Source organism: Ahaetulla prasina, chromosome 9, assembly GCF_028640845.1.
Source record: "Ahaetulla prasina isolate Xishuangbanna chromosome 9, ASM2864084v1, whole genome shotgun sequence".
Taxonomy (NCBI): Eukaryota; Metazoa; Chordata; class Lepidosauria; order Squamata; family Colubridae; genus Ahaetulla; species Ahaetulla prasina.
The window spans coordinates 30,518,378-30,540,449 of NC_080547.1; the positions used below are offsets into that span (position 1 = coordinate 30,518,378).

At 41.3% G+C, this 22,072-nt stretch overlaps 1 protein-coding gene across 2 annotated transcripts; it reads left to right on the plus strand.

Annotated features, from left to right (window-relative positions):
* Positions 1-82: 82 nt before the first annotated feature.
* On the plus strand, positions 83-21,838 carry ERLIN2 (ER lipid raft associated 2). 2 transcript variants are annotated; one of them, XM_058194304.1, is made up of 12 exons: positions 83-138; positions 5,053-5,174; positions 5,807-5,888; positions 9,656-9,702; positions 13,007-13,068; positions 13,353-13,478; positions 14,423-14,496; positions 15,158-15,216; positions 15,903-15,994; positions 16,489-16,578; positions 19,757-19,836; positions 20,782-21,838. In XM_058194304.1, the coding sequence occupies exons 2-12, from the start codon at positions 5,068-5,070 to the stop codon at positions 20,968-20,970; spliced, it is 1,008 nt and encodes a 335-aa protein (XP_058050287.1). In that variant the 5' UTR covers positions 83-138; positions 5,053-5,067; the 3' UTR covers positions 20,971-21,838. The 2 variants fall into 2 exon arrangements, with proteins under 2 accessions (XP_058050287.1, XP_058050286.1); XM_058194303.1 differs by lacking the exon at positions 83-138 and adding an exon at positions 156-622.
* The last annotated feature ends 234 nt before the right edge of the window (positions 21,839-22,072 follow it).

Consider the following 22,072-nt stretch of genomic DNA (forward strand, 5'->3'; position numbering starts at 1 on the left):
AGGCAGCAACGGCCATACTTCAGGGAGGCGGGGCGAACGTCCAACAGGTTCTGCCGGCGGCGGCGCAGGGAGATGACGTCAGGCGCGCGACTGACCCGGAAGCCAGGGCGGCCATAGCACCAGGAGGCGCGGGCGGCCGTAAGTGCGCTGGGGTTGTGAAGCGCGGCAGTCCGCGTGGCTGTCTTCCTCCGCTAGGCCGGCGCCTCGCTTCCTCTCCTTCCCCTCGGCGGTGCACCCGGCCGGCCTCCGCCTTCTTTCCGGCTGTAGGGAGTCCCTCGTTGCTATCTCTACCTCCCTCCCCAACCGGGTGCTTCTCTCTAGGCCGCCTCCTCGCTTCTCTCGCCCCTTTAGATGGCCCGTTTCTTTCATTGGGAAGAAATAAGGATGAGGATTGTTTTTATTTATTCTCTATTGAAAGCATTGGCCGCCCAACTTCAGTGAACTCTGGGCAGCGCGCAATACTAGCGGGGTGGGGGGGACATAAATAATAATACCGTCCCAGTTTTTAGCTGCAAATTTTGTCCTGCGCTTAAGGCACCGCCAGGTCCTTTCATTTCCAGTCGGCTTTCCCCAATCTGGGCCTTCCAGGGGTGTTGCAAAAACCTCGTACAAAAATTTCCAGGTAGCCCTTTTCGACTCCTATTGGAAAAGTCTGTTGCCTTTTTCTTTAGTGGAACAATTTCGACAGCGCTTTCCTGTATTGTTATGTGGCTCTGCTCTCATTTACTTATGAACTGTTTTTATATCCTGTTTGTTCTCTGAAGAGTTCGAGAGGTTTGGGGGAGGAGTGTCTTTCTTTGGGAATCTTCCCACAGTCCTGCGAGATTCGTTGGAATGAGAATGGCTGGGTGAAAGTAAACTCTCAGCTCCATGGTTACTGAGAGCTTAAGTCTTGGTGCTTGCAGATGCATGCATCAAAAGGAATTCTTTTGTGGGGTTTTTTTTAAAATATGTTTTTCAACAGATACCTTACAATAAAATCTTGTCTTTGAAATCTGAAGAAAATGAGGGGTGGGGAAGGAGGCAGAGAAGCCGGAAAGGATGAAACAGTTGTCTTTCTAAAGCAGACTGTCCAATCTTAGCAACTTTTAAGAGGTGCTGGCCAGGAAATTCTGGGAGTTGAGGTCTACAAGTCTTAAAGTTGCCAAGGTTGGACATTGCTGTTCTAAAGGAATAGTTAAGGTGGGAAGAATAGAAATTCATTTACAGATAAAGGTGCCAGGTGAACTTTTTAAAAAATCATTAACAAGTCAGGAGACTAGGTTAATATGCCTGATTTCACTATGCCAGGACTTGTTGAACAAGTTAAAGTTGGTTCATTTGATAAGTAATCAAGCTTAATTCATGCATATAAACACCATTATTTAGCAGTCACAGTTCATTGTCAACAAATCTTGAGCTTTGTGACTTTTGCAACTTATCTCATTCTCTTCTATTGGAATTTTATTCATGAAACTGGTGGGTACTGCATTTCTTTTTCAGCTGTAGTCGAAATTTAGAATTGGGTAATAATGGGTATATCATTGCTACAGCTGCAGCTCACAGAAACTGATTGCTTAATGTGTGTTTCCTGCCGTTTGGGTATGCTATAAATCATAGGCGTACTTGTGGATTAATCTCTTTTTGGTTACCTATTTGGTTGCAGGGACGTGCCAAGGAGTTTAGTGGTTATCTATATGATAAAATCGTTCAGCTTCAGGATGGTCTGGACCAAAATTGGGTGGATCCAAGTGAGACGTCAGAGAGCGGTCTTGGTGAGATTGTTTGGGATGAGTTTGACCCTGTGGCTCCCGAGGACATGGACAGGTTGCTGGGTAGGTTGAATGCCACCACGTGTTTACTGGACTCGTGCCCCTCCTGGAGGTGGCATGAGGCTGGCTCCAGGAGATTACGAATGCTTCCTTGCTGGAGGGGGTCTTTCCGGCCGCCTTGAAAGAGGCGGTGGTGAGGCCTCTCCTCAAGAAGCCTTCCCTGGACCCAGCTGTATTAGGTAATTATCATCCGGTCTCCAACCTTCGCTTCGCGGCGAAGGTTGTAGAGAGTGTGGTGGCATGTCAATTACCCCGGTACCTGGATGAAACTGTCTATCTAGACCCGTTCCAGTCCGGCTTTCGGCCCGGTTACAGCACAGAGACGGCTTTGGTCGCGTTGGTTGATGATCTCTGGAGGGCCAGGGATAGGGGTTATTCCTCTGCCTTGGTCCTATTAGACCTCTCAGCGGCTTTTGATACCATCGACCATGGTATCCTGCTGCACCGGTTGGAGGGATTGGGGGTGGGAGGCACCGTTTATCGGTGGTTCTCCTCCTATCTCTCCGATCAGTCGCAGACAGTGTTGACAGGGGCAGAGGTCGGCCCCGAGGCGCCTCACTTGTGGGGTGCCGCAGGGGTCGATTCTCTCGCCCCTTCTGTTCAACATCTATATGAAGCCGCTGGGTGAGATCATCAGTGGCTTCGGTGTGAGGTACCAGCTGTACACTGATGATACTCAGCTGTACTTTTCCACACCGGGCCACCCCAACGAAGCTATCGAAGTGCTGTCCCGGTGCCTGGAAGCCGTACGGGTCTGGATGGGGAGAAACAGGCTCAAGCTCAATCCCTCCAAGACAGAGTGGCTGTGGATGCCGGCATCCCGGTACAGTCAGTTGCAGCTGCGGCTGACTGTTGGGGGCGAGTCATTGGCCCCAATGGAGAGGGTGCGCAATTTGGGCGTCCTCCTGGATGGACGGCTGTCCTTTGAAGATCATTTGACGGCCGTCTCCAGGAGAGCTTTTTACCAGGTTCGCCTGGTTCGCCAGTTGCGCCCCTTTCTAGACCGGGATGCCCTATGCACGGTCACTCACGCTCTCGTGACGTCTCATCTGGATTACTGCAATGCTCTCTACATGGGGCTCCCCTTGAGGAGCACCCGGAGGCTCCAGTTAGCCCAGAATGCGGCTGCCCGGGTGATAGAGGGAGCCCCTCGTGGCTCCCATGTGACACCTCTCCTGCGCAGACTGCACTGGCTACCTGTGGCCTTCCGGGTGCGCTTCAAGGTTTTGGTAACTATTTTCAAAGCGCTCCATGGCATAGGGCCGGGTTACTTACAGGACCGTCTGCTGCCACCGATTGCCTCTCACCGACCCGTGCGCTCTCACAGGGAGGGACTCCTCAGGGTGCCGTCGGCCAGGCAGTGCCGACTGGCGACACCCAGGGGAAGGGCCTTTTCTGTGGGGGCTCCCACCCTCTGGAACGAACTTCCCCCAGGACTCCGCCAACTTCCTGACCTTCAAACCTTTTGCCACGAGCTTAAGACACATCTATTTATTTCCGCAGGACTGGACTAGAATTTTAAATTTTGAATTTGGTTTTAATGGGGTTTTATTATTTGTATTGCTATTTTTAATCATTCGGCCTTATGTAATAAGTTTTTTAATGGATGTTTTATTGTGTATTTATATGTATTTTTATTTGGCTGTGAACCGCCCTGAGTCTCTAGGGAGATAGGGCAGTATACAAATGCGAAAAATAAATAAATAAAATAAATAAAATCTAAAGAGGTATTTGGCAAGCTGAGAGAAGCATAAGTTACCAGAATTGAAAAGATATTTTAAGTTCTTCCTGCTTGGTTTCCTTATCACTAGCAGTGGTTGAAAATTCAAAGAACTGGCAACTTGGGCACTTCTGTGAGTCACTCAGAAGGCTTCTGGGGATTTTGAATGAGAGGCAAGCAGTAGCAGTTAGGGGTTGTTTGCTCTTTGCAACCTGCTAGTTTTTTGAAAAAAACATCACAAAGCAACTGTAGTATCTGTCAGAAATTGGGTCCTACTGATAGAAAAAATGCAAGCACAGTCAATGGGAAAGTGCAAAATGAATCTTTGAACTGAACAAGATGATGGGGTAGTCCAATTCTCTGCTTCATCCGTAAACCAGAATTTCTCTTGCCTGACTAGTGCTGCCTAGAAATTGGGAATTCTGGGAATTGCAAATCAATATATTTAATTAGAATCAAGTTGTTGAGGCTTAAACATCTTTATCACTGATATATAACAATCACTGCTTTAATATCAAAAGAGAGAACCTATCACTTGCAGTAGTCTATTCCACAGTTGGAAATTTTTTACACTTACTTTAAAGTCAGTGTAAAGTGTAAGTGTAAAGTGTTTTACTTTAGCCAAATTCTTGTTTCCACATTGTGATACTAGTCCTGCCTTTAGAGACACAGGAAACTCTTAATTTCTGCATGAAGAACATGCCAACAGCTACAGATTTTCTTAGAGTCTGTGCTGGAGAAGTTTATTAATGGATTGTGTTTAATAAAAGGTGAACAAGCCTGTGGCGCTATTTGAATGTTCAGCATCAGATCCTACATAGAAAAAGTTTCAATCAGCAGACCAATTTTTACAGTTCTCTTCTGATCACATTTTTATTTCACATGAATGCTGTAGTTGACAAAACATTAAGGAATAAAATTGATACTGTAGACACTTTCCAATAACCTGGTGTTGGTAAAACTGGCAAATTAGACAAATAAAGCTTTATATTGGAGAGATGAGTAAAGTTGGGCTCCTTGATGTGAAAAGAAATTTGGTTTATTCACTTTCTAGTTTATGAGATGTCATTGGGCCCCTGACCACTGATTATGTGAAATTGATTCCTGTTGCCAAGAGGACTGAATGTTTGCCCCTGCTACCCTAAAAAGCAACTGGGGTTGTAGGATGTCAAGTACTTTAATCAAATTTAGTAAGAAATATAGGTTAACATATATTTTAGCTATGACATGAAACAGTCTGAATGTTCGGTGGCAGTAGGGTTGGTCATCAAATGCTAAAGGTAAATATGTAACCAAATTTCCAGTTCTTTCGGAGAACAATCGGCTAGCTATTGATGGAAAAAGTATGCTGGGTCTGTGGACCTTGATCCAGTCATGCAAGGAAATCTTTATCATGTGATCTAATCATGTAAGGTTAACTATAACTTTAGACAGGACAGCTTGTCCCAAAGCAGAGAACCAAAGTGTCTTGCACAGATTCACATAAGTATTTATCTTGCTCCTTTTTTTTACTTTTCTCAGGTTACTTTCTCAGGGATGACTCAGTTAGGTGCCATTGCAGCTTTGGCTGCTAGCCTAGTGGCAGCTTCTCTTTTTTCTGCAATACACAAGATTGAAGAAGGGCACATTGGTGTTTACTACAGGTAAGGACAGATACTTGGAAGGAGCTGTGCTTTTTTGTATTGTTGCATGTGTGCTAAGTAATGTGGTTTGCAAGATTGAATAAATGACAAATGCAGATTTTTCCTTCACTTCAACCTGGTGCCATGCATAACTTTCTTTAGGAGAGTGTTCTTTAAGTTGAATACCATAGCTGTGAAAATCTGCTTCTCTTGGACCATTTGAGGACTGTGTGCAAATGCATCTCATTCTGAATACGCTTACTGAGATTGCTTGTACATGTTTCAAAATAGTAGCTCCAGAGTAGTTAGCTTGGGACACTTGTGGTCTTTTGGCACTAGAGAACACCCCCTCCTTTTATACAAAACTTGAGTATTTAGGATGAAAAGTTTGGCTTTGAACCTGAGGTTGGTGCAAGGTCAGTGTAATTGTATTTATGGTGAGCGGTCTTCAGTTTGTAGGATGCTATACAAATGTTGTAAATAATGCTTTGAGAAAAGGACACAGGCAAAACGTGATGATGAGAAAGCAAGCTTTGAATTTCTTAATGCACTACATAATTTGGAATTGGTTGGTGGGGATGTCAAAAGGCTGAAATTGCTGGTCAAAGAACTAGAGCATTATCTGTTTAAATATATACCTTTCTTCCCTACAGAGGAGGAGCACTTCTGACATCTACAAGTGGACCTGGTTTCCATCTAATGCTCCCCTTCATAACGTCCTATAAATCAGTACAGGTATCTTGTCTTTATATATAATTGTCTTCTTGGACTGAAGCACAGAGATCTCTTACTAACTGTGTCAGAGTAGTTTTGAATGCTACTTTAGAATAGACATTTCTTGGTAGATTCTAATTCACAGTCTCAACAATATGAAGTGTCATTTTAGTTTATATAGCTCAATATTCGTAATTGTTGTACATTTTGTTGGGGATAAGCAAATCAACTCCTAAATGATTGGAAAATTTAAATACATGATTCAACATGTTGTTACTAAAGTATAGATATCTAGAAGCCAGATTACATTTATACCTTGAAACTGTCACATGGAAGATTCTCCTAAATGCATCTTGGGGCGATTTTGTTAATATGTAACTCTTTAATGCTCTTTGTATATCTTGGGTGCAAGCCTGAGGAACTGTTTTGTCAAGTGGTTCATTATGTAGTAACTTGTGAAAGGAAGAAAGAAGCTTGCCACACCCTATAGTTCAGAGTCCAGGTTTTCTATTGCAAGTTGTTTGGGTAAGGAACATAATGTGGGGAATGCTTGAGGTGGTTAAAGGTATAATAAAAATGGAATGTGGCATGAAGAGGAATTGCGCCCATGCTTAAATTTGTAATGTAACCTTTTATTCTTGGATCTCAATTCTCCATTCATGATAATCATATCTTAGTCTGAAACTGTGTCTAATCCTACCTTATCTCCAGAGGAGAATCAGAATACGCAGTTTTGGTTTCCAGTTGCTTTCCATGACCAGGAGTTCTAGTTTGCAATAACCATCATTCATTATAGTAAGCTATAAACTTCACATTTATTTATTAATCAAATTTATATAGCCATCCATCTTACAAGACGTAACTTTGGGCGGTTTACTATAATATAATAATACATAATTCATATAAATCAGACAAGACATATACGAGCTTGTGACACAAACATTATTTACATACTCCAGTTTATTTAATTCTTACGTCCAGTGGAAAAGCAGGTTTTATGTTTGTGGCACACTGTGGGACACTGTTATTTGGCAATAAGGTTTATTTATTTATTTTTACTATTACTTACTTCCCAGATTGACTTACATCTTAACTGCCCCTTATAGAATAGAATAGAATTTTTATTGGCCAAGTGTGATTGGACACACAAGGAATTTGTCTTGGTGCATATGCTCTCAGTGTACATAAAAGAAAAGATACGTTCATCAAGGTACAACATTTACAACACAATTGATGGTCAATATATCAATATAAATCATAAGGATTGCCAGCAACAAGTTATAGTCATGCAGTCATAAATGGAAAGAGATTGTGATGGGAACTATGAGAAGATTAATAGTAGTGCAGATTCAGTAAATAGTTTGACAGTGTTGATGGAATTATTTGTTTAGCAGAGTGATGGCCTTCGGGAAAAAACTGTTCTTGTGTCTAGTTGTTCTGGTGTGCAGTGCTCTATAGCGTCGTTTTGAGGGTAGGAGTTGAAACAGTTTATGTCCAGGATGCGAGGGGTCTGTAAATATTTTCACGGCCCTCTTCTTGATTCGTGCAGTATACAGGTCCTCAATGGAAGGCAGGTTGGTAGCAATTATTTTTTCTGCAGTTCTAATTATCCTCTGAAGTCTGTGTTTTTCTTGTTGGGTTGCAGAACCGAACCAGACAGTTATAGAGGTGCAAATGACAGACTCAATAATTCCTCTGTAGAACTGGATCAGCAGCTCCTTGGGCAGTTTGAGCTTACTGAGTTGGCGCAGAAAGAACATTCTTTGCTGTCCTTTTTTAATGATGTTTTGATGTTAGCTGTCCATTTTAGATCTTGCGATATGATAGAACCCAGAAATTTGAAGGTTTCTACTGTTGATACTGTGTTGTCAAGTATTGTGAGAGGTGGAAGTATGGAAGGGTTTTCGCTAAAGTTTACCACCATTTCTACGGTTTTGAGTGTGTTCAGTTCCAGATTGTTTTGGTTGCACCACAAGGCTAGTCGTTCGACCTCTCGTCTATATGCGGATTCGTCATTGTCTTGAATGAGACCAATCACTGTTGTGTCATCTGCGAACTTCAGTAGCTTAACAGAAGGATCATTGGAGATGCAGTCATTGGTATACAGAGAGAAGAGAAGTGGGGAGAGCACACAGCCTTGGGGGGCCCCTGTGCTAATTGTACAGGTATTTGATGTGATCTTGCTTAGCTTCACCTGCTGCTTCCTGTTTGTTAGGAAGCTTGTGATCCACTTACAAGGTACCTGTAGCTGGTTTAGCTTAGTTAGAAGAATGTGTGGAATGATGGTATTGAATGCTGAACTAAAGTCTACAAAAAGGACCCTTGCATAGGTCTTTGGAGACTCAAGATGTTGTAGGATGTAGTGCAGAGCCATATTAACAGCATCATCTGTTGATCTATTTGCTCGGTATGCAAATTGCAAGGGGTCTAACAGCGGATCCGTGATGGTTTTCAAGTAGGAAAGCACTAGCCTTTCAAAGGTTTTCATGACTACAGATGTTAGAGCAACTGGTCTGTAGTCATTCAGTTCCTTGATGGTGGGCTTCTTCGGCACTGGGATGATGGTAGAGCGTTTGAAGCAAGAAGGAACATAACACATCTCTAGTGATTTATTGAAAATATGGGTGAAGATGGGGGCCAATTGGTCAGCACAGACTTTTAAGCAAGAAGGAGTTATCTTGTCTGGGCCTGGAGCTTTTCCTGGCTTTTGTCTGTGAAATAGGTCCTGCACTTCCTTTTCTGTGATCACTAGGGGTTGTGAACCCAATGAAATGGGGTCAGTTGTAGGAGGCTTGGCTGTTGTTGGTGTGTCTGAGATGGGGGTTGTGGAGATAGGTGGCTGTAGTTTCCTTTCAAACCTGCAGTAAAACTCATTCAGGTCATCTGCCAGTTGTTGATTACCTTCAGCCTGGGAAGGAGGTTTGCCATAGCCGGTGATATTTTTAAGAGTTTTCCACATGTTTGCTGGTTCATTTGCTGAAAACTGATTATTATTTTATTGTCCCGTAATATGTATATATTTTCTGTTATATTAAGCATTTTACCTCTGTAATGAGCCTATATCAAAGTTCTTGCAAAGTTATTCTTAAAATTGCAGACTTGCAAGCAAAGTTGTTCTTTGCATGTGCCACATTTTCCAACTCCTTCACATTCTTTCCTTCTGTCTTATCTGAATGGACCGTAAACCTGTTTTCAAACAAGATCTTCCACTTTTTCACAATAGGGGTAAGAGATTTATCTTCCAGACCTGCACATTGAATATATTTGTCTTGAAGTATTGTTGAGCAACTTTTGGAGTGGCCAGTCTGTTTCTGGCTCAGATAGGTTGCAGAGAAGATGGGGCTAAGATAATCATGTAGAACTCGATGTAGCCAAATGGGTGGCATTTACCTGAGTTGGACCAAAGAGCTATGCAAGCCACTGTGCAAAGATGGGTAACATCAAGACCACTTTTTACAGCCCATGACACTCTGCACTCCCCAAAATTATTTTTCTGGTCTCCTGGGACAAGAAACATCATTTGGCATCAGTAAATAATAAGTTGTAGCACAATACTTTAAAAATCCTCCTCCAAGTCAGGGAGAAAAGTAAAAAGATGAATCTCTTCACAGTCGTGACCTTCTTTATGCAACAGTACCTTGTTTCCTGTGGCTGTTTATCCCCCCCAAAAGATTATGTGAGTGTCAGCTTATCTCCATCTCAGAGAAAAGTTTTTTTCTTATTGCAGAAGTGAAATTCAGCTTAAGAAAAGCAGTTCCTTAATAGTCCTCTTTCTTTCTACTTTCTAGACCACCTTACAAACAGATGAAGTAAAGAATGTTCCATGTGGCACAAGGTGAGGTTGGAGCCCCATCAGTGAAATCTGCCATTTCTTAGATTTATCTTCTCCACAGGTGGAGGAAGGCTTTCTCGCACATAAACCTAGAATTTGTTTTGTAACTTTGATTAGTGCTTCCCTCCTGTTTATAGAGGGAAATGTGTCAGAAAATGTGGTGCTGTTATTTTTGCTGATTTCAGATAAGATGACACAAGTAGGAAATGAAATCATCTTGTATCTATGATCCTGTATTTGACTGTCCATGTAACTACCAGTTTGGTCTAGTGATCAAGGCACCAGGCTAGAAACCAGGAAATTGTGAGTTCTAATACTGCCTTAGATATGAAGACCAGGTGGGTGACTTTGGGCCAGTCAATCGCTCTCAGCCCAACTCGCCTCATAAAGTTGTTGTTGTGAAGAAAATAGGAGGAGGAAGGAGTATTAGCTACGTTCTTTGCCTTAAGTTAGTTATAAAAATGATAAAGGCAATATTAAAAAAATTAATACCACAGCCTAGAAGTCTGTATTTAAAGATTTATTTATTTATTTATTTACATTTATATCCCGCCCTTCTCCGAAGACTCAGGGCGGCTTACAGTGTATAAGGCAATAGTCTCATTCTATTTGTATATTTACAAAGTCAACTTATTGCCCCCCCAACAATCTGGGTCCTCATTTTACCTACCTTATAAAGGATGGAAGGCTGAGTCAACCTTGGACCTGGTGGGACTAGAACCTGCAGTAATTGCAGGCAGCTGTGTTTTAATAACAGGCTTCTTACAGCCTGAGCCACACCGCGGCTCATTTTTATGACATAAAAATGCAAGTAGGTTTGTCGGTCTTGAAACCTGGAGTTAAGATATTTGGCATTCAAAGCTGCAATTATTTCACTAAAAAAAACCAAGTTATGTAGCTTGATTAATGTAATCATTGCTTGTATTTCTATTTTCGATAGAGGGTTGAAATGAGGGGCCTTTGGTTCTCTCTGAGCTTGCAGACATTTTGTTACCCAAATTAGGTAATATCATGAAGTCTCTGCAAGAAATCAACCAAACTCAGAGGGCACCAATTTCTATTTGAATTTCACCCCTCATTTCTATATGTTCCCATTTATGGAGCCCATGTGGGATACTACAAACTCCCCCTTTTCCAATCCTGATGATGTAGGTGTTTGAGAAGGATTCTCATCCAGGCATCTTATTTCAATGCAATTTTTATTATTATTATTATTATGGTTTGTCACACAGTCAGCCAGATGTTCAGACTGGATTTGCCATTTTTATGCAACTATCAAGCCTTTCCCCAGGACCTGAGTGGGATAGGCAGATATTGATGTTTTATTGTGTTAGAGGTATAGTTGCAGGATGTAAGCTGTTCCAAATAAAGCTGTCTTTTGCGATTGACTGATGGTGAATTTGTAAATGCCGATGATGTTCAAATCCTGCTCCGATTGGTTTGGGATTGTACCCAAGGCAATATTATTTTATTTATTTATTTATTTATTTATTTATTAAACTTTTATACCGCCCTTCTCCCGAAGGACTCAGGGCGGTGTACAGCCTTCATTTAAAACAGTTAATATACATATTACAATAACAATTAAAAAACTTATTCAATAAAAGGCCAAAATTAAAACCGTCCAATTGACCATATAAAATACCCAGTAAAACTACCATTAAAAATTTAAAATTTAAAATTTAGAATTTAAAAATCAGGCCAGTCCCGCTTGTATAAATAAATAAGTTTTCAGTTCCCGGCGAAAGGTCCGAAGGTCAGGCAATTGGCGTAAACCGGGGGGAAGTTCGTTCCAGAGGGTAGGTGCTCCCACAGAGAAGGACCTTCCCCTGGGGGCCGCCAGCTGACACTGCTTGGCGGACAGCACCCTGAGAAGACCATCTCTGTGAGAGCGTACGGGTCGGTGGGAGGCATGTGGAAACAGCAGGCGGTCCCGTAAGTACCCGGGCCCTAAGCCATGGAGCGCTTTGAAGGTGGTAACCAAAACCTTGAAGCGCACCCGGAAGACCACAGGTAGCCAGTGCAGACTGCGCAGGAGTAGTGTTACCCAGGAGCAACATGGTGCTCCCTCAATCACCCGCGCAGCTGCATTCTGGACTAACTGAAGTCTCCAGGTACACTTCAAGGGTAGCCCCATGTAGAGAGCATTGCAATAATCCAGTCGAGAAGTGATGAGAGCATGAGTGACCGTGCATAAGGCATCCCGGTCAAGAAAGGGGCGCAACTGGCAGACCAGGCGAACCTGGTAAAAAGCTCTCCTGGAGACGGCCGTCAAGTGGTCTTCAAACGACAGCCGTCCATCCAGGAGAACGCCCAAGTTGCGCACCCTTTCCGTTGGGGCCAGTGACTCGCCCCCAACAGTCACCCGCGGTTGCAGCTGACTGTACCGGGATGCCGGCATCCACAGCCACTCCGTCTTGGATGGATTGAGTTTGAGTCTGTTTCTCCCCATCCAGACCCGTACGGCCTCCAAACAACGGGACAGCACTTCAACAGCTTCGCTGGGGTGGCCTGGGGTGGAAAAGTACAGCTGAGTATCATCAGCGTACAGATGATAACTCACCCCAAAGCCACTGATGACCTCGCCCAACGGCTTCATGTAGATGTTGAACAGGAGAGGCGAGAGAATCGACCCCTGCGGCACCCCACAAGTGAGGTGCCTTGCGGCCGATCTCTGCCCCCCTGTCAACACCATCTGCGACCGGTCGGAGAGGTAGGAGGAGAACCACCGATAAATGGTGCCTCCCACTCCCAACCCCTCCAACCGGCGCAGCAGGATACCATGGTCGATGGTATCAAAAGTTACTATTGGTACTACCTTTGCTTTCTTTATTTTCTCACTCAGATGGGAGGGAGGCCTGTTTGTGTTCTATCAATCCAAAGAATGCCCTGCCTCTACCACTAGATGGCGCTTTTTCCTTTTACTTAACCACAGAGAAGCCTCTTGCAGTAGTCTTAATGTGCACCAATCAATCTAAAATTGCTGCCCTTTTTAAACAAAGTAGCACTGCATGTGTTTGGGGGCAGGTAGAGTTTACTTTCTGAGCTACCTCTTGACACCTTATTCTTTCAATCAAGTTTGGTAGCACTTTTTTCCAACTAATGCATTTTATTAAAAGGTGTTGCCGTACATGAGAAAAACGTTTGCCTTCTAATAAAAGCCGTTTGTCAGAAAAGGTGCTACCAAACTCCTGGTTTTTTGGCAAGGGAGATTAGCACAGCTCTTAACGTTGCTTCTCTTCCACGTGACTCATCCCAGCAGATGCTCACCTCTCTCTCTTCTATTTGATTTTTTTTTTTCCTGCAGCGGAGGAGTGATGATCTATTTTGACAGAATTGAGGTTGTGAACTTCCTGATCCAAAGTGCAGGTGAGTTATTACTGCCAACCTCTTTTTCAGAGCTGGATTTGGGATCAGATTTATTGTGGGAGATGGCTGCACCAATTGTGCTGGAAGGAAGATAAATCGTATGAACCAATACTAAGGAAATAAAATTAGGGGTTATTTTTAATCACCCAATTCCCAGGGTTCTTGGTTGCCTGGAGAGGAGTAGTGAGTTTTTCCCGTTCTCAAACCATGGCTAAAGTGATAACAAATGAGATGCCATTTCTTGTCTGCACAATTTTTTAACACCCCTTTTTCTCTCTCCCTAGTCTATGATATAGTAAAGAACTATACTGCAGATTATGATAAGGCTCTCATCTTCAACAAGATCCACCATGAACTGAACCAGTTTTGCAGTGTTCACACACTTCAGGAAGTTTATATTGAATTGTTTGGTGAGTGTCTTCTGCGTGATGTGCACAACACTTGAATTAAAATACCTTAAGAGAACTGTTGGGGTTACAATGTTTCTAGAATGAGAGGAATTTAAGGGTTAGGTTTGTGAATTTCATTAAGCTGTCTTCCTTTCTCTTTCCCGTAATTGAGAGCATTTAGGGGTTTGCATATTTGTTAAATCATTGAATCCACAGCAATAGATTTTACTTTCCTAACATTAATGGCAGCATTGAAAAACTTGAAAGACCAGGTTAAGGACAGAGAAAATATATGTGGTTGCTAAGAGCAGAGGCCAATTTGATGACACAAAATCTATCTCAAAAATTAATGGTGCTTTTAGCTAGTCTTAGTGGAAGTAATTAAATGTTGCAATGTGAGGATACATCATTTCCTTTGAACCCAGAACTAGAGCATAATAGTACATTACATATTTTCATTAACCTACCCTCATTATGTTTCAGAAGGCAAATCAGTCAATTGAAAACAAATAGTGGTTTTGTAGTTTAGGGTTTCATAATCAGGAATTTTGGCAGATCTAGCTGATGAGGCAGGAGTGAAAATTTGCAGCATTTTTTTACCTCTACAATTATTTAGCAGTAAAGAAACATTGGAAAATGTCATTGATTAAATGAATGTTTGGTCGAAGATTATAATCTCCTTATCAGTGGCCCTGATACTCTTAAAATATTGCTGAATTGTAAGTCCCAGTATTCATGTTCATGGCTAATATTGCTGGAAGTTCAGCAAATTTTGAAAATCCATACATTTTCTGTGATCTTTGGTATAAAGGGAGTTGGAATTGAAAGTGAGACCCACCTGCTTCCAAAGGAACTATTGTTTCAATAACCTATAATTCCTTCCATAGAATAAGTGCCTTGTCATCCATATTCTCCCATTTTATTGCAGCAATATTGTCTTGTCTGTTTGCTTTATCCCTTCTTAGATCAGATTGATGAAAACCTAAAACTGGCGCTCCAACAAGATCTGACAACGATGGCTCCAGGACTCATCATACAGGTAACGAAAAACACTGGAATATAGCCCAAGAACAAAATTCTGATGCAAAACTGGATAGAATGTTCAACATTTTGGTTTCAGGACCCCTTCACAATCTTAAAAATGATTGAGGGACCCCAAAGAGCTTTGGCTAATGCGGGATATATCTAACAATATTTAGATATTAAAATGGAGAAAATTTAAAATATTTATTACTTAGTTGGTTTCATGGACTCCCTGAAAGAGAGTTTGAGAATCACTGGGATAGAAGAGAGAATTGCAAACTAATCTTGATGTTGTCCAATTTGAAATTCAGAGATTCTGCCATTATTGCAAACATGATGACAAAATATTGGTTCTAGATTGGTTCTAGGTTGTACTTTTCTCCTAATGGAAGTGTCTCAAGTTCTGGTCTAGGCAACTTCCATGTTTAGTTTTATATGTCTGAATAGATTATAAAATTATAAAAAAAATTGTTGCTTAGCTAAACAAGAAGTTATTGAAACATCTTATGAGCTCTGTCCAACTGATAGCTAGTCTTTCCTTTGTTGCTTCATTCTTACTAGTTCCTATTCACAGATTCAGGAAGCCTTTATTTTTGAACAGTTAGCTGTGTGGTTCTTAATATTGTGGTCATTTTGAGAGTCTTTCCTCATAATGCTCACTTTTTCTGTTCAATCAGGCGGTCCGAGTTACAAAGCCAAACATCCCAGAAACAATTCGGAGAAATTATGAGCTCATGTAAGTTTCTGAAATCCTCTTCTTTATAGTGGCTACATGTATGTGTGCATAAATTACACATACGCTATAGGACTATAGACTTACAGTCATATGACATATGGTAAAACACACACTGCTCATTCAGTTTTATCTGCTGAATATGTTAAGGGCCCTGTTTGCTGGCTGTATTGCTAACTAGCCAAGTATCTTGCCCTTGTGTATATTTAATCTGAATGTTTTTAGTGTTTTAAAATGTTTTTAGTATTTTTAATTGCTTTTTTAAAAAATTGTAAGCCATCAAGAGTCATTGACTGAGATGGGCTACTATAGAAATGGAATGAATGAATGTTCAGTTTGAGCCATCTGCAGTATCTCTTGTGCTTATTATTTGTGCTTATAAGAGCAGTGGTGGTGCAGTGGTTAGAATGCAGGCTATTTATGCTGACTGCCAGCTGCCAGCAGTTCGAGTCTCATTGACTCAAGGTTGACTCAGCCTTCCATCCCCGAAGTAAGTAAAATGGGTACCCAGATTGTTGGGGCAAAAGGCTGATTCTGTAAACTGCTTAGAGAGGGCTGTGAAGCGGTATATAAGTCTAAGTACTATTCTATATATGTATGTATTCTAATCCGTTCAGTAACTTGAAGATGCCTTTTGTTATGGAAGTCATTTTAATCCTTTAGCTAAAGCCTGTCTTGGTCCCCTCTAGGGAGAGTGAAAAGACAAAACTGTTGATTGCGGCTCAGAAGCAGAAAGTTGTGGAGAAAGAGGCAGAAACAGAACGCAAAAAGGCACTCATTGGTTGGTTTGCAGTTTTTGTTGTCATGTATGAATATTCTTATAGAATTATGCAAAACATAAAAGGTGGTTTTTCTTGTTTTGTCTGTGTGGACTGCATTTTCCAAAAGAATATAGAGGGAGATCAAAAGGAGAGGTTAAGAAATATACATTGTGCATATAACTAAGGGAGTATTTTTCCCACTGGACCTGAACCAAACTGGATATAAGCTCAGAATGATTTTAGATTGCAAGCTGTGAATTCTCTGAGAGTATAAAAATACTTTGGTAGTTTGTGAAATGTATGAGGGAGACAGGACGTAATTTCCTTTGGGGTAGTTAACTTCATCAGAGATCATAGAGAAAGCCTAATTTAAAATATGAGCCACCCTTGTAAAGAAAAGAGGAAAAAAAACCTCCTGAAAAGGTGTATAAGTTGTCATTTCTAAGCACCCTTTGGGGGAAGCACCCACAGAGGCAGTGGAGGAATAATTGTGTGTGTTTTCTCTCCTATGCAGAAGCAGAAAAAATTGCTCAGGTGGCTGAGATAACATATGGGCAGAAGGTGATGGAAAAAGAAACAGAGAAGAGAATATCTGAGATTGAAGGTAAGCAGCAGTGTCTTAGAGGTGTTTGTCCTGTCTGAGGATTTCAACCACTGTGTTCCCTGTTTGAAGATCACCAGAAAACTAACAAAGAGATAAATCCAGTTTACAGAGAGAACAAGAAAATTCCAAAAATCTTAATGATGTTAATGGAAATAATTTTGTTTTGGGTGAATCAGTATGATGTAATTCTGTAGAAGCAGCATCTTGTGATTTGCTTCTATTTAACCCTATTCGTCTGTCTTCAGCTTTAGAAGCCTCTCCCCATTTCACTGACATTTGAAGAATCTTTTCCTTGCTTATTCCAGTTTTTATTTGATCCTTAAGCAATAAGGAGGTAAATCATAGAATCATGGAGTGGAAAGAATACTATTTAGATTATTGAGTTCGAACCCCTGCTTAGTGCAAAAATCCGAAGTAAAGCATCAGTTACAATTCAGCTTCTCTTGAAAACCTCCAGCAAAGGCTACTCATTACTTTTAAATCCTTCTTGAACTGCCATTAAACCAAGAATCAGAAAACTGACTGTTAACATTGCTTGTTACCATTAGAAGTTTCTCCTAACTTCCATTTAAGGAATGTGCAGCAGGCAGATTTGAACAATATATGCTTATATATTATATAGTTATTTCATATTAATGCTTATATATACTGTTATGACAAAAATAAATTAAAAAATGGCATTGCACTTTTGTCAGAGGCACTAGGCTGCTTCCTGGTTGAAAGGACTAGCTGGTGACATCATTGTTGCCCAGGGAATGCTCAGTTGAAAACTGATTTCATGTTCCTATTAATGTGCCCAATTGAAGTGGTACCTATCTACCTACTTACAAATGCACACTTTTGAACTGGTAAGTCAGCGGGAACTGGAGAAAATTATGGAAACTCACCCCGTTCCATGTTAGCATTTGGGTCTCGAACATGGGCTTGCTACTTGTCAACTCAGCGTCCTAACCATGCAAACCACCATGCAACAAATGAGGCAGAATGAATCGGCTACTCCTCCTTTCTCTCAATTTCCCTCACTCCCCCAACCTGAAGGCCTTAAAAACAATCCAAATATCTCTGAGCCTCCCTACCCCACCTCACCCTCATGCACAGGCTTTGAAATTAGCTTGAAGTTACATGGGATTGGCATCTGGATCACAAGTTGTCCAGGTGATATCTCTACCAATTGGCACTGGCTCTTAAGGATTTTAAACCCAAGTTTTTCTCTGCATCACAAGCTGGAATTGAACCTGGGCACTTTGCCTATAAAGCATGTGCTGTGCCACCGAGCCAAAGCCTTCAAGCTTCCCTTGTAAGAAGGAGATGCTGACATGAGGATTTCCCATTTGTTGACCCTTTTTTGGAATAAGCTGCTGGTGCAGGGAAAAGGCTCCTCTGGCCGGCCTCCAAGCACTGGTTTGCTAATCTAAGTTCATTATGAACCTTGTCAGGCGATGCAGCATGTCCCCAAGGAGTTAATTAGCAGTTTACAGAGCAGCAGCTTCTCATTAGGCAGGCCTTGGCAGGGGGCTAATAGCTTGCTTTTACATCGAGAGGTGTTGCTGAGTGCCAGGCCTTTGAAACGATCCAGCTGTATCTTAAGCGATTGAAGAAGAGGAGACAGGATGTCCAGCTGTATCCTAAGTAGCGAACTTGGGCCTTTGTTCAGACTTATGTAGTTGCTCTGGCAATTGGGTACTGTACTGTATATCCTTGAATTGCACACACTTTCGGCTGTTGACATTTGTGCATTGGTATATGAACAGACATGGAGGTGTTAATGGATGGATGTGTGTCAAAACCGCATGAGTATGGACTTCCCCATTGACTTCGCTTGTCAGGGGGTCACAAAAGGTGATCCTGTGACCCAGGGCATTGCAGACATTATAAACATGAGCCAATTGCCAAGCATCTGAATTCTGATCATGGGACCATGGGGATGCTCCAATGGTCGTAAGTGTGAAAAAGTCATAAGTCACTTTTTTCAGTACCATTGTCGTTTTGAATTGTCACTAAAACAAATTGTTGTAAGTTGAGCAGTACCTGTATTGCTTTTATATAGTAAAGCTTGACTTATGACTTTTTCAACTTGTGGCATCCCCATGGTCACACGATCAAAATTCAGATGCTTGGCAATTGGCTCTCAAGGTCATGTGATCATCTTTTAGGACCTCCTGACAAGCAAAGTCAACAGAGAAGACAGATTGACTTAACAGCCGTATTACTAACTTAACAGCTGCAGTGATTCACTTAACAACTGTGGCAAGAAAATTCATAAAGTGGGGCAAAACTCACTTAACTGTCTTGCTTAGCAACAGAAATTTAGGGCTTAATTGTGGTCCTATTTAGCAGTTACTTTATGAATTGGCTTTCTAAACTTGGAAATTCTTTCTCTTAGAATAATAGCTTTGCAAACTATCAAAACACTCTAACACTTTTGTTTGTTTTCCTGGGGGTAGAAGATTATGCAATAGATTATGGTTGCACTGGGCACAAATATTTCAGTGGAAGTAGGAAGTGGAGGGTGACATGCTTGTCAATGTAGGCAGAATCATAATTCTTTCTACTTTTCCATCAGTATTGTCTTTCAGCCATGCGCTTTATAGGGAATTGAATTCACATTTCCCAGATCTTAATTCCAACTATCTCTACCTCACTGACTGGGGGGGGGGGGAAGAGTTGACTCTTTTGCTCAGAAACTAGAAGAGTCTAAACTAAATCTGTTCCACTTGATTCTGAAAAGCATCTGATTTACCAGTAGATTTCACACAGAAAAGTTTGAGTTTTTAACTGGAGCATGTTCTCTCTGTTCAGATTTCTTTTTATCACTGATCGGCTTTGCCTAACCTAGTGCCCTTCATACTACACAATATCTGCTGAATATGATGATGCCCAGAATGTCTGCAGGATATCAGGTTAAGGAAAACCGCTCTGCTCTGCTTCATTTCTTCCTCCAGATTGTTCTCTTAATGATTGGCTGTAATCTTTTTGTTCTTGTTGTTCTGATCAAGATTAAAAGAAAAAAATGACTTCAGATGGAAACTATTTGACCAATTCTGAAGATACAAATCAGCATTTCTTCTAGAAAATGCCTGTTCCTTCTCCTCCTCCTCTTTTAAAATTCAGGGTCACTTGAGGCTTCTCTGTGTTTGGAAGTCTTTTTCACCCACCTCCACCTCCCCTCTTTTTGCAGATGCTGCATTCCTTGCCAGAGAAAAAGCGAAAGCGGATGCTGAATGTTACACGGCCATGAAGATAGCAGAAGCCAACAAGGTGAGACATTCCGCTGTGCTTCCATGGCCTGGAGCTCAGTTTATGGATGCTGCAACTGCAAAATGTTACAGTTGTTTTGATCTTTATTTTCACTGCGGTTGTCCCCTTGTCTGAGCTTCTCCATCCTCAGGTTCTGGATGGAATCTGTGTGACTCAAAAAATCTTATTGATTTAAAAAGTTGTTCTTGATTATTTGCTAACCATTGACTTATTTATGGACCAGTTTGTGGCTGGCAAACCATGCTAGGTTTTCCTCTTCCTCCTGGACACAGAAGTAGATGTTTCTCTCATGTGACCCCACATCATAGTTACAGCCACAGCACTGAGATATTATAAGATACATAAGAGAAGATATTTATACAACATGCTAAATCTCAAATGTAGATTAGTAGTATGTTTCTCCTGTGTACAGATTGTTGGTTCATTTGTGTCTGAAGCATCACAATTAAAATAAGACATACTATATGATATAAAATTTAAAATACAAAATACAATATTAAAATATATACAAATTAAATAGATCTTACCCAAAAACTAGCAACATTGATTGCGTTCTGTCGCGTTGCCATGAGATCCTGATTGGGACACAAAGGGCAGGTATGTATATAGGTTGTTGTCTGCACGTCACCATAATCGCAAAGACCAGAAGCCACTGGATAAGCCCCATTTGTTCAGAGTGTGTCTGGATATTATGCTATATTTAAACAAACTATTATTTTGGCTGAATGCAATAGCCTATTTATATAACACAGTAAGGCAGTGGCTGAATCAACTAACCAGCCTCATTTTAGCTTTATCTTGTATATTTATGTTGCTCTATTTTTGTATTTTCGAAGTATTATAAGCCACACAATTGATAATTTAATCCAAAGACTGAGCAGAAGTCTTGAAAACTCTTTTTCATAACTGGATTTGTGGGTATGCTCTCTTTCTCTCTCCTTGCAGCTAAAACTGACCCCAGAATACTTGCAGTTAATGAAATACAAAGCAATTGCCTCCAACAGCAAAATTTACTTTGGCAAAGATATACCCAACATGTTTATGGATCACGCTGGGACTCCCACTAAGTTTTCTGAAGGACAGGCAGAGGAGCTAAAAGATGAAAGTTGGCTGGAAACAGGGGAAAATTTGTGAAGTCATGAGCAGCCAGAAGGACAGCACAACCCGTGTCTGAATCCATCCGAAATGGCATTTGGCTATTTGATGTGCGATCTCTACCTTCCAGAATGTGAAGAAGCACTGAGCCCACTAGGCCAGAAAGAAAAACACCCTCTCTGTTCTGAAAAGACAGCCTGAAGAAGCACTGCAGCTCAGGCTTCTGACTTCATCTTTCTTAGCAGTCAAGATACGCTGCCTTATTGATCTTCGTGCCGATGGAGGGAGCAACAGTGAATCATGCTAAAAGAAGAGGCAGCGTGCCCATGATTGACTCTGCCTCCACTACAATAAGATGAAGCATGCTCAGTTTTATTTTTGGAGCAAAAGAAACCTTTTCACGTGAGAAACCCAACTATTCCCTTATACTTGTACATATATTACAGGTCAAGTCCACCATGTAGAATTTTCTTTTCTTTCTTTCTTTCTTTTCTTTTCTTTTTCTTTTTTTCTTTTTTTTGGAGAATTGAAAAAAGGACACGCTCCCTCTTTTGGTATTGGCAAATTAGTCTTGATATAGCCCAACCTTATTCCTTCTAGAACTCTTGGGACTGCCAACTCACCAGAATGTAAGATGTTGGGGTGACCGGGAAGTCCATGAGTTACAGTTCCAACACTTCTGAAGGGCATAAGGTTCAGTAGACTAATATTTTTTTGGACAATATGTGGATGAGGAGATCATCTCTGCATGCTGAATTATTTGCATTCATGAGCATTGTCTCCAGTAATTGGATTTCACCAGTCATCAGTTGCAGCATATTCCTTCAAAAATAAAGGTGCTAATTTTGAATTTTTTAAACAAGAAGTACACACACTACAGATTAAAAGCCTTGGAATGGAAACTTGATATGTCAGTTGGTGCTTATTTCAAGATCTGGAGAGACATCTAGACCCAATGTACCTTCCTACCTATAGAAATTGATTGGGACAGTCATGGGACAATGTCAGGTGAGATGGTTCTTTTGCCCTTACATTAAATGCAGCTTTTCCTGGAGAAGTGCTTGTCCTCTGTCTAGAAGTTCTTCTATAATAATATGCAGTTCATAGAGGAAATCAGTAGAGAAGCATAACTTGATTCTGG